Source organism: Pongo pygmaeus, chromosome 1 (assembly GCF_028885625.2).
Source record: "Pongo pygmaeus isolate AG05252 chromosome 1, NHGRI_mPonPyg2-v2.0_pri, whole genome shotgun sequence".
Taxonomy (NCBI): domain Eukaryota; kingdom Metazoa; phylum Chordata; class Mammalia; order Primates; family Hominidae; genus Pongo; species Pongo pygmaeus.
The window spans coordinates 206,839,988-206,852,118 of record NC_072373.2 but is presented as its reverse complement, the minus strand read 5'-3'; the positions used below and the strand labels follow the sequence as shown (position 1 = coordinate 206,852,118).

The following is a 12,131-nucleotide window of genomic DNA, read 5'->3' as shown; positions in this document are numbered from 1 at the left end:
CTCACGTGTTAAATACGGGGATTATGCATTTACTTCAAAGGGTTGACCTGAATATTAGATGAAATAATCTATATAAGGGGCCTACCTTAGTGTTTGGAGAGCAATAGGCACTCAACAAATGTTGAATGAGGGAACAAATGAGCACCTGAGTGACTGCATGAATGAGTGTTCTGGCAGGAAAGGTAGACACAAAAGCACGCCTGGCGGGTTGTATTTTCCAAAGATAACCTGAGAAGACATTTAAGACCATTTCAACCAATAGAGTATGTTAGAGTGATAATTTTTTTTTTTTTTTTTTTTTTTTTTGAGAAGGAGTCTCGCTCTGTTGCCCAGGCTGGAACGCAGTGGTGTGATCTGGGCTCACTGCAAGCTCCGCCTCCCGGGCTCACACCATCCTCCTGCCTCAGCCTCCCGAGTAGCTGGGACTACAGGAGCCCGCCACCCACGCCCGGCTAAGTTTTTTGTGTTTTTAATAGAGACGGGGTTTCACCGTGTTAGCCAGGATGGTCTTGATCTCCTGACCTTGTGATCCGCCCGCCTCGGCCTCCCAGAGTGCTGGGATTACAGGCGTGAGCCACTGCTCCCGGCCCGCTCTGAGAGTAAATGAAGGCAGAGCTATGCCCATCCAGCTCCGTCCACCATTCACCACCAGCAACCACATGAGAGACCCCAAGTCAGACCACACAGGCAATCCCTTTCTGAATTCCTGACCCTCTGAAACCTTGAAAGATGATGAAATGATTGTTGTTGCCTTAAGCCACTAAATTTTGGGGCAATTACTCTTCAATAACAGAATTTGTACAGTGTGTTTGGGAACACAGAAGAGAGAGCAATCAAAAGTAATTGAACATTCAGCTGGGCACAGTGGCTCACACCTGTAATGCCAACAGGGAGGCCAGGCAGGTGGATCACCTGAGGTCAGGAGTCCGAGACCAGCCTGGCCAACACGGCGAAACCATGTCTCTACTAAAAATGCAAAAATTAGCTGGATGTGGGGTGGCATGCACCTGTAATCTCAGCTACTCAGGAAGCTGAGGCTGGAGAATCACTTGAACCTGAGAGACAGAGGTTGCAGTGAGCCGAGATCACGCCACTGCACACCAACCTAGGTGACACAGTGAGACTCCATCTCAAAAAAAAAAAGGTGTTGAACATTCAATGTAAAGAAAGAAATTACACTAATACATTGAGTAGGATACCCAATAAATTGAGTTGCTGTTGAAAATAATCCTTAGACGAAGGCTTTCACATACAGCAGCTCAAAGAAAGTCTCCATTACATGTTATCGTAGGAGACCTCTCTGGATCGCCACTCCTCCCACTTTCTACTCTTCCTCCGCAGCCCCTGGGTCAGGTCCTGGCCTCCCATAGCTTTCAGGCTGCTAAACAACAGAACGAGCACTGGACTTGGAGCCAGAAGTCTTGGGCTCAAGTCCTGCCCTTACTGCTTACTAGCTGAATAATTCTGGGCAAATCAGTTGGACCAGTTACACCTCAGCCTTCTCATTTAGGAAATGGAGATGTCACAACTGCTAATTCATTGAATGCTCTCTATGAACTGACCACTAAACCCTTTAAACTGACCACTTCACTTAATCTGCATAACCACCCAACAAGATAAGGAATATTATTACTATTATTATTATTATTATTTGAGACAGGGTCTTGCTTTGTCACCCAGCCTGGAGCACCATCACGGCTCACTGCAGCCTAGACCTCCTGGGCTCAAGTGATCCTCCCACCTCAGCCTCCAAGTAGCTGGGACTACAGATATGTGCCACCATGCCCAGCTAATTTTTGTATTTTGTAGAGATGAGGTTTCGCCATGTTGCCCAGGCTGGTCCTGAACTCCTGGGCTCAAGTGATCCTCCCGACTTGGCCTCCCAAAGTGCTGGGATTACAGGCGTCAGCCACTGTGCTGGGCCAACAGGAAATATCATTTTTACTTTCCCAATGGGGAAACTGTCCCAGATATGTTAAGTAACTTGCCCAGAGTTATGCATCGTCTGCACGGCAGAGCTGGGATTCAACACCAGGCTGCCTTGCTCCAGAGCTTGTGCTCTTAACCTGTGCTGTCCCCGCGGGGGTGGGTGAAACTCTCAGGACAGCTTGTGAGAGTGTAGAAAAGGGCTTCTGTAAATGAAAGGAATGCCATGTGCAAACGGGAGGAAACTTTATTTATTTATTGGAGATGGAGTCTCACTCTGTCATCCAGGCTGGAGTGCAATGGCACGATCTCGGCTCACTGCAACCTCCACCTCCCGGGTTCAAGCGATTCTCCTGCCTCAGGCTCCCGAGTAGCTGGGATTACAGGCATGCGCCACCACACCCGGCTAATTTTGTATTTTTAGTAGAGATGGGGTTTCTCCATGTTGGTCAAGCTGGTTTCGAACTCCCGACCTCAGGTGATCCACCCACCTCAGCCCCCCAAAGTGCTGGGATTATAGGTGTGAGCCACTGCACCCGGCTGAAAACTTTTTCTTTTTTTTGAGATAGATTCTCACTCTGGTTGTTGCCTGGGCTGGAGTGCCGTGGCGCAACCACAGCTCACTGCAGCCTTGACCTCCCAGGCTCAAGTGATCCTCCCACCTCAGCCTCCCAAGTAGCTGGGACTACAGGCTTGAACCACCATGCCCTGCTCTTTTTTTTTTTTTTTTTTTTTTTTTTTTTTGTAGAGACTGTGTTTGGCACATGTTTATGGTTACTTGCAACTCCCTGATAGCATCTGGCCTGTTCTGCCTTATAGCAGACATGGCTGCTCCTATTTCTGGGTCTTCCTGTTAAAGCTCCTTAAGGGAAAGCCCCACGTCTTATTCCTCTCTGCACCCTCACAGCATCCCATCCAGTGCCAAGGACTGAGTTGGGATTCAGAAAAAAAAATATTTGAATGGAGTGGATTCCTCTATTAAGCTGAAGCACTAAGACAATTATACCTGCTCATAAAAACATAATGAGAACAAGAACCTTTAAGAACACATTCTAGGCCAGGTGCAGTGGCTCATACCCATAATCCCAGCACTTTGGGAGGCTGAGGCAGGTGGATCACCTGAGGTCAGGAGTTCGAGACCAGCCTGGCCAACATGGTGAAACCCCATCTCTACTAAAAATACAAAATATTAGCTGGGCCTGGTGGCGGATGCCTGTAATCCCAGCTGCTCAGGAGGCTGAGGCAGGAGAATCACTTGAACCTGGAAGGCGGAGGTTGCAGTGAGCTGAGGTTGCGCCACTGCACTCCAGCCTAGGCAACAAGAGCGAAATTCTGTCTCAAAAAATAAAAAAAAAAGAACACCTCTAAAAATTCTCAGCATTCCTGAAACATTTCTAATGCCAGCTTTCTATTCTGGGTTTTAAACCCAAACCAACATGTTCTTTCTTCAGAGTTTGCAGATGTGGTCACAAAAGAAGGGGGAAAAGAGGAGAAGAGAATCTTTATAACTCATTCAGACACTCCCTGACACGTTCCCCAGGGTGAGAAGGAGGTTGTCTCTTCACACCAGTGTTAGAATCTGGCTGGGGAGGAGGTGCGGATGGAGTTATTTGAAAGCAGAACTTTCTTAGGAGGAAAGGCTCTGTGGAAACTTGTTTTCACCAAGTTCTGTCATGTGTGACGTGAGTCAGAAGCTCTAGGAGATGTCTGAGAGAGATTTTTACGTTATGATGCAGCTGCTTATGAAATTAGGTCCAGAAGCTTCCTTCGAGCCAAGCTTCTTCTTATAGAAGCCGGAGAACATAAATAGTTTCCATTGCGGCAAGAAGAAAAATTCTTCAGTATGTTTGTGGGTTTGTCCTTTCTTTTCCACAGTGGGTAGCAAACTTCTATAACAAGTTGGCATTGAACTAAAATAGGATTTCTCAAATTCATTTGACTAATACTAAATTCAGCTGAGAGCGCTTATTCTTCTACTCATGAGCAGTCATCTGAGACTTTTGCAAATTATCAAGCTAAGCTCTAAATGATAACCAGCAACATTTCCCATTCATCTGAGACATGGAAGTAATTATGTGTGCATAGGCAGTGTAAGGATTAAAAGCACAGCTTTGGAGTTGGACAGACTGGGTTTGAATCCCAGCTGGAGGGCCATGGGTAAATTGTTTAATCTCTTTAAACCTCAATTTCCTCTGTTACAAATCAGGCATAGTAATATTTCTGATTCCCAGGGCTGTTGTGAAGATTATACGAGTATATACACATATGGCTTACTATATTAAGTACTCAGTAAATGTTAGCTATTGTAGGCCGGGTGCGGTGGCTCACGCCTGTAATCCCAGCACTTTGGGAGGCCGAGGCGGGCAGATCACGAGATCAGGAGATTGAGACCATCCTGGCTAACATAGTGAAACCCCGTCTCTACTAAAAATACACACACACACACACAAAAATTAGCGGCCCCCAGGCCCCGCCTGCCCCGTCTGCCGGGCCATGGTGGCGCTGAAGGGTATCCCCGCACTGCTGTCCCCCGAGCTGCTCTACGCGCTGGCGCGGATGGGGCACGGGGACGAGATCGTTCTTGCGGACTTGAACTTCCCGGCCTCCTCCATCTGCCAGTGTGGGCCCATGGAGATCCGTGCAGACGGCCTGGGCATCCCGCAGCTCCTGGAGGCCGTGCTGAAGCTGCTGCCCCTGGACACCTATGTGGAGAATCCGGCTGCAGTCATGGAGCCGGTGCCCAGCGACAAGGAGAGGGGCCTGCAGACCCCGGTGTGGACGGAGTACGAGTCCATCCTACGCGGGGCCGGCTGCACGAGAGCCCTGGCAAAGATAGAGAGGTTTGAGTTTTATGAGCGGGCTAAGAAGGCTTTTGCTGTTGTGGCAACGGGGGAGACGGCCCTCTACGGAAACCTCATCCTCAAGAAGGGGGTGCTTGCCCTCAACCCCCTGCTGTAGGCCTGGTGAAGACCACCTGGGCCAGAAGAGGAATTGGGGGCACCCTGAGCTCCAGTACCACCACTCACAACAGGCCTCCCAGTGACAACTCCCAGACCTGGGCCCTGGCCAGGGCTCTACGGGGCCGGCAGTCTTGGGGTGGGCCCTGGCCAGGGCTCTAGGGGGCCGGCAGTCTTGGGGTGGGCCCTACCAATTGGGATAAGTGTCCCTGATTTGTGAAAATGATGGAAAAACGTAGTCGCCAATCAAAAAAAAAAAAAAAAAAAATTAGCTGGGCGTGGTGGCGGGCGCCTGTAGTCCCAGCTACTCGGGAGGCTGAGGCAGGAGAATGGCGTGAACCCGGGAGGCGGAGCTTGCAGTGAGCCGAGATTGCGCCACTGCACTCCATGCTGGGTGACAGAGTGAGACTCTATCTCAAAAAAAAAAAAAAAAGTTAGCTATTCTGGTAGTCAGCCCCTAAAATGTCTTGCAGTAATTTCTGCCTCCCTGTATTCAAATCCTTTGGGTAATCTCCCCTCCTTGAGTGTGGGGATTAGTGATTAGCGTCTAACAAATAGCATATAGCAAAAGTGATGGCATATTAGGGACCTCGAAAAGCCAAAACAACTGAAAAAGACCAAAGTTGGAAGTCTCACACTTCCTGCTTTCAAAACTTACTACAAACTGCAGTAACAAAAACAGTGGGAACTAGCATTAAGACAGACATAAGATCAATGGAACAGGGCTGCCAAGACCATTGAATGGAAAAGGATGATAACTTTTCAACAAATGGGGCTGGGAAAACTGCATGTCCACGTGCCAAAGAATGAAGTGAGGCCCTCACCTAACATCATATACAAAGATTAACTTAAAAATGGGATCCCTTGAGTCCAGGAGTTCGAGGTTACAGTGAGCTATGATTGTATCGCTGCACTCCAACCTAGGTGGCAGAGTAAGACTCTCTCCAAAAAAAATAAAATAAAAAATTGACTCTTAAAACTGATCAAACATCTAAATGTAAATGATAAAATTATAACGTGCAAGAAAGCATAGGACAAATGCTTCATGACACTGGATTTGACAATCATTTCTTGGCGATGACAACCAAAAACACAGGCAACAAAAGAACAAAACAGACAAGACTTCATCAAATTTAAAAACTTTTCTAAATCAAGGGATAGTATCAACAGTTTCTCAAAAGGCAACCTAGGGAATGGGAGGATATATTTGCAAATCATATAACTGAGTAAAGATCGTCTAGGGAGAAACTGTCCTAACACTGGGTTTTTCCTCTACTCTCACACCACAACGATCAACTACACAGAAGAAAACTTCTGTGACTAAGGGAGGAGACCACCCCTCATCTTGTCTTATGCCCAATTTCTGCCTCCAATGAAAGAAGAAGTAAAAACTAAAAGGCAGAAATGAAATCCACAGGCAGACAGCCTGGCGCCGAGCCCTGGGCCTGGTTAAAGATTGACCCCTGACCTAAACCAGTTATGTTATCTATAGATTACAGACATTGTATGGAAAAGCACTGTGAAAATCCCTGTCCTTCTCTGTTCCGTTCTGATTACTGGTGCATGCAGCCCCCAGTCACATACCCCCTGCTTGCTCAATCCATCACGACCCTCTCATGCGGACCCCCTTAGAGTTGTAAGCCCTTAAGAGGGACAGGAATTGCTTACTCGGGGGACTTGGTTGTTGGAGACGTGAGTCTGGCCGAAGCTCCTGGCCGAATAAAGCCCTTCCTTCTTTAACTCAGTATCTGAGGGGTTTTGTCTGTGGCTTGTCCTGCTACATAACCAAACGTGTGCGGGTCTCTCCCCACCACCAACCAGCAGACACCAGCCAGGTGGCCTCCAATTCAGGTCTGACGCTATCTACCCGGAGACAGTGCCAGATCCCACAGGTTGAGGGTTCAGTCCCCAAGACTGCTCCCTCCTTCTCCACTCTCCCAGTCACAAGTCTGGCCTCCAGAACTTCTGACCTACTGGCTTCAAGCTGGGGTTCCCCCAGCCTCCTCTTTGGATTCGATTAATTTGCTAGAGTGGCTCACAGAACTCAGAGAAACACTTACATTTACTGATTTACTAAGAAAGCTATGTTAAAGGAAACAGATAGCCAGCCAGATGAGGGGATACATAGGGTGAGGTCTGGAAGGGGCCCAAGCGCAGGAGCTTCTGGCCTTGTGGAGTTGGGGTGCGCCACCCTCCCAGCACCTGGACCAGTTTTTCTTCCCCTTCCTGCTGGCTTCCACGTGTTCAGCTATCTGCAAGCTCTCTTGACCTAGTCCTCTTGGGTTTTTATGGAAGCTTCACGATATTAGCATTCTTTCCCACAGGGTATAGAGTGGGACCCTCTCATCGGAGAGTCTTAAGACTCCAAGTCCTGCCTTGGGGCAGATGAAAGGAGGCAGGAGAAGGTCAGAGACCTGCCCCTGAGGCCTAATGCATCCAACATTATAACAAAAGACTCTAGCCTTCATAAACAATTGTTGGTGATCGCAATGGGAAAGATATAATGAGAATGGACAAGGAAGCTTTTTAAAATGCATTTATTTGTTTATTTTTTGAGATGGAGTCTTGCTCTGTCACCCAGGCTGGAGTGCAGTGGTGCAATCTTGGCTCACTGCAACCTCTGTCTCCTGGGTCCAAGTGATTCTCCTGCCTCAGCCTCTGGAGTATGGGATACTTCTGAGATTAGGTTTCAGAAAGACGATGACTTCTACCTTGCTGGCTCTCATCCTCCCTAACTTACCCTGAGGGAAAACAGTTGCCATAATGTAAGCTGCCCCGTGGAGAGGTCCACATGGCAAGGAAATGATGCCTCCAGTCAACAGCCATGCGGTGAGTTTGGAAGTGGATTCTTCTCAAGTCAAGCCTTGAGATGACTACAGCCTCTGCTGACACCTTCACTGCAATCTTGTGAGAGACTCTGAACCAACTCTCAATCTTGAGAGACCCTCGTCTTCTGGACGAGCTAAGCTGTACCCAGATTTCTGACCTACAGAAACCGTGAGTAAAACGTGTGTTGTTTCAAGCTGCTAAATTTTGGAATAATTTGTTATGCAGCAATAAATAACAAATACAGCTGTTATACTTTTTATAAAACTGGGTTATTATTGAATATACTTTTATATCATACTATAAAACTTTTTTTAACTTGGCAATATATTTTGACACTTACCTTTAACAAAACATAACTTTTCTTTTTCTTTTTTTTTTTTTTTTTGAGATAGGGCCTTTCTCTGTCGCCCAGGCTAGAGTGCAGTGGTAAAACCATGGCTCACTACAGCCTCAACCTCCTAGGCTCAAGTGATTCTCCCACTTCAGCCTCCTGAGTAACTACAGGCATGTGCCAGTACACCTGGCAATTTTTTGTTTTTTGTAGAGATGGGGTCTTACTATATTGGCCAGGCTGGTCTGGAACTCCTAGACTCAAGCAATTCTCCTGCCTCAGCCCCCACAATGTGCTGTGATTACAAGGATGAGTGACCATGCCTAGCCATGAAAACATACTTTTCTTCAACTTGATTTTTTATTTTTATTTTTATTTTTATTGTTTATTTTTTTTGAGATGGAGTCTCGCTCTGTCACCCAGGCTGGAGTGCATTGGTGTGACCTTGGCTTACTGTAGCCTCCACCTCCTGGGTTCAAGCAATTCTCCTGCCTCAGCCTCCCAAGTAGCTGGGACTACAGATGTGCACCACCATGCCTGGCTAATTTTTGTATTTTTAGTAGGGACGGGGTTTCATCATGTTGACCAGGCTTGTCTCGAACTCCTGACTTTGGGTGACCTGCCCACCTTGGTCTCCCAAAGTGCTGGGATTACAGGTGTGAACCACCGTGCCCGGCCCAACTTGATTTCTTTAATGCCACAGTATGGGGCACAGTTTAGGACATGTTACCCCAAAATACGGCCCCTTTGACATTTGAGAAAACAGCAGAAGCATGAAGGTCTCTCTGACTTTCTATTATTCTTCCCTAAAGTAAGCCATTAAAGAATTCTCTGACTTTCCTTTAAAGCTGGAGTTATTCCCTGTACCCAGAGGAAGGGAATGAAGACACAGACACAGAGAAGAATTGGGACAAACAGGTCTAAGTTCCCCTGGTGTATTATCAGAAAAGGTATTAGATTATACCTTTTCTTCTTCCAGTCATACTTCTGCATAACTGTCCATAAAAATAAAGTTTCCCCTGTTTCTTTGAGTCTTCATTTCTTTTTGTTTCCTTTTCTTTTCTTTTTTTTTTGAGACAGAGTCTCGCTCTGTTGCCCAGGCTGGAGTTCAGTGGCACGATCTCGGCTCACTGCAGCCTCTGCCTCCTGGGTTCAAGCAATTCTCCTGTCTCAGCCTCCTGAGTAGCTGGGATTACAGGAGCCCGCCACCACACCCGGCTAATTTTTTTATTATTTATTTATTTATTTATTTATTTATTTATTATTATTTTTGAGATGGAGTCTTGCTCTGTTGCCCAGGCTGAAGTGCAGTGGCATGATCTCGGTTCACTGCAAGCTCTGCCTCCCGGGTTCAAGCAATTCTCCTGCCTCAGCCTCCTGAGGAGCTGGGACTACAGGCGCCTGCCACCACGCCTGGCTAATGTTTTGTATTTTTAGTGGAGACAGGGTTTCACTGTGTTAGCCAGGATGGTCTTGATCTCCTGACCTTCTGATCCGCCTGGCTAATGTTTTGTATTTTTAGTGGAGACAGGGTTTCACTGTGTTAGCCAGGATGGTCTTGATCTCCTGACCTTCTGATCCGCCTGCCTCAGCCTCCCAAAGTGCTGGGATTACAGGCGTAAGCCACCACGCCTGGCCTATTTTTTATTTATTTATTTATTTTGAGACGGAGTCTTGCTCTGTCGCCCAGGCTGGAGTGCAATGGCACAATCTCGGCTCACTGCAACCTCTGCCTCCTGGGTTCAAGCGATTCTCCTGCCTCAGCCTCCCGAGTAGCGGGGATTACAGGCGCTTGCCACCATGCCTGGCTAATTTTTACACCTGGCTAATTTTTGTATTTTTAGTAGAGATGGAGTTTCACCATGTTGGCCAGGCTAGTCTTGAACTCCTGACCTCAGGTGATCCACCCGCCTTGGCTTCCCAAAGTGTTGGGATTACAGGCATGAACCACCGTGCCCGGAGGAGTCTTAATTTCTTAGTCACCTATGTCACATAAAATTTGTATTAAATAGATTTGTTATGCTTCTCTGTTGTTCTATGTTCTTTCTTTCTTTTCCTTTTTTTTTTTTTTTTTATTAGACAGAGTCTTACTCTGTCACCCAGACCTGACTGCAGTGGGGCAATCTCGGCTCACTGCAACCTCTGCTGCCCAGGTTCAAGTGATTCTCCTGTCTCAGCCTCCTGAGTAGCTGGGATTACAGGTGCCTGCCACTGCGCCTGGTTAATTTTTGTATTTTCAGTAGAGATGGGGTTTCACCATCCTGGCCAGGCTGATCTTGAACTCTTGACCTCGTGATCCACCCGCCTTGGTCTCCCAAAGTGCTGGGATTACAGGCGTGAGCCACCATGCCTGGCCTATCTGTTCTTTCTTATGGACTCTCAGCCGTGAATCCTGCGATGGGTAAGGGAAAGATCATCTTCTCTCCCTTACAGATGCCTAATTAATTATGTGAGGCCACGTCTTTTTCAACAGACACATGGAGAAGTTTGAACAGGCTGCATCCTGTCAGTCAAGGGAATAGTTTGGCAAACAGGCAGCCATAATGGGATTTCCTACCGGGTTTCCAGGAAGGAAAGTCCCTGTGTATAGAGCCTGTAACTCTTATGCGTCCAGATCCTTGAAAAGGAGGGAAGAAGGGAGGGCTTGAAGTGTCAGCTTTGCTGGGGTCTTACCAGATAAGGGCTGCCAAAAGGAAAACCCTGAGCCATAGTATTTGGTGGCAATTGTGGTCCTTGTATGTGGTCAATGCCTGCTCCAGGATCCTTCTAGTGGAGATAGCTGTCGCAGAACTATTAGATACCATAGTTTATCTATATTTCATTATATTAGATTTTAAGGACATACAAGCAAATATATTACCCCCGAGATTAGGCAAGAGAGGCCCTTGCTCTGGGCTCCACAACCCTTTGCTCTGGGTTTAGAGAACCCCATGTCACAAGTATATATAAAATTAATTTATTAAATAAGATAAAAGTGAAATATTAGGTCGGGCACGGTGGCTAATGCCTGTAATCCCAGCACTTTGGGAGGCTGAGGTGGGAGGATCACCTGAGGTTGGGAGTTCGAGACCAGCCTGACCAACATGGAGAAACCCTGCCTCTACTAAAAATGCAAAATTAGCTGGGCATGGTGGTGCACGCCTGTAATCCCAGCTACTTGGGAGGCTAAGGCAGGAGAATCGCTTGAACCTGGGAGGCGGAGGTGGGAGGATCACCTGAGGTCAGGAGTTCAAGACCAGCCTGGCCAACATGGTGAAACCCCATCTCTATTAAAAATACAAAAATTGGGCCAGGCACAGTGGCTCACGCCTGTAATCCCAGCACTTTGGGAGGCTGAGGCAGGCGGATCACTTGAGGTCAGGAGTTCAAGACCAGCCTGGCCAGCATGGTAAAACCCTGTCTCTACCAAAAATCTAAAAAGTTAGCCGGGCGTGGTGGTACACGCCCGTAATCCCAGCTACTTGGGAGGCTGAGGCAGGAGAATTGCTTGAGTCTGAGAGGTGGATGAGCCGAGATTGTGCCACTGCACTCCAGCCTGGGCGACAGAGCAAGACTCTGTCTCAAAAAAAAAAAAAAAAAAAAAAAAATTAGCAGCGTGTAATGGCAGGTGTCTGTAATCCCAGCTACTCGGGAGGCTGAGGCAGGAGAATCGCTTGAACCCAGGAGGCAGAGGTTGCAGTGAGCCAAGATTGCGCCACTGCACTCCAGCTTGGGTGACAGAGCAAGACTCCATCTCAAACAAAACAAACAAACAAACAAACACAAATGAAACGTAGAAAGTGATAAAGCAAGCATGTTTTACAGGAATCCAGTCAAGCAAACACTGTGTGGGAGCTTCAGTGGTTTCACGTCTCCTTTGATTCTCTTTAGAGCCTCCCATTATTTCTGAGCTGGGGATGGTGTGTCTCTTCCTCATGCCACAGGTGTGAATAGTTGGGGGACAGGCATTGTTATGGTCTTACATGTAAGTAGATGGCTCAAATATACCATTATTTTGGGGGGAGTGAGCACGGTATGTTCCAGATTTCCTCTTTCTATCAACGCAAGTAGCAGTCTCAGCCTGTTTCATAAGTTCCTCTCAAGATCGC

General features: G+C 47.3%; 1 protein-coding gene across 1 annotated transcript; it reads left to right on the top strand.

The window, feature by feature from the left end:
* Positions 1–4,401: 4,401 nt before the first annotated feature.
* Positions 4,402–5,125, top strand: LOC129008261 (fucose mutarotase-like). Its single transcript, XM_054440276.2, has one exon. The coding sequence runs from the start codon at positions 4,420–4,422 to the stop codon at positions 4,882–4,884; it is 465 nt and encodes a 154-aa protein (XP_054296251.1). The 5' UTR covers positions 4,402–4,419; the 3' UTR covers positions 4,885–5,125.
* The last annotated feature ends 7,006 nt before the right edge of the window (positions 5,126–12,131 follow it).

Bases quoted from the DNA above. Each gene is read 5' to 3' on its own strand.
- LOC129008261 (XM_054440276.2), top strand. From the start codon at position 4,420: ATGGTGGCGCTGAAGGGTATCCCCGCACTGCTGTCCCCCGAGCTGCTC.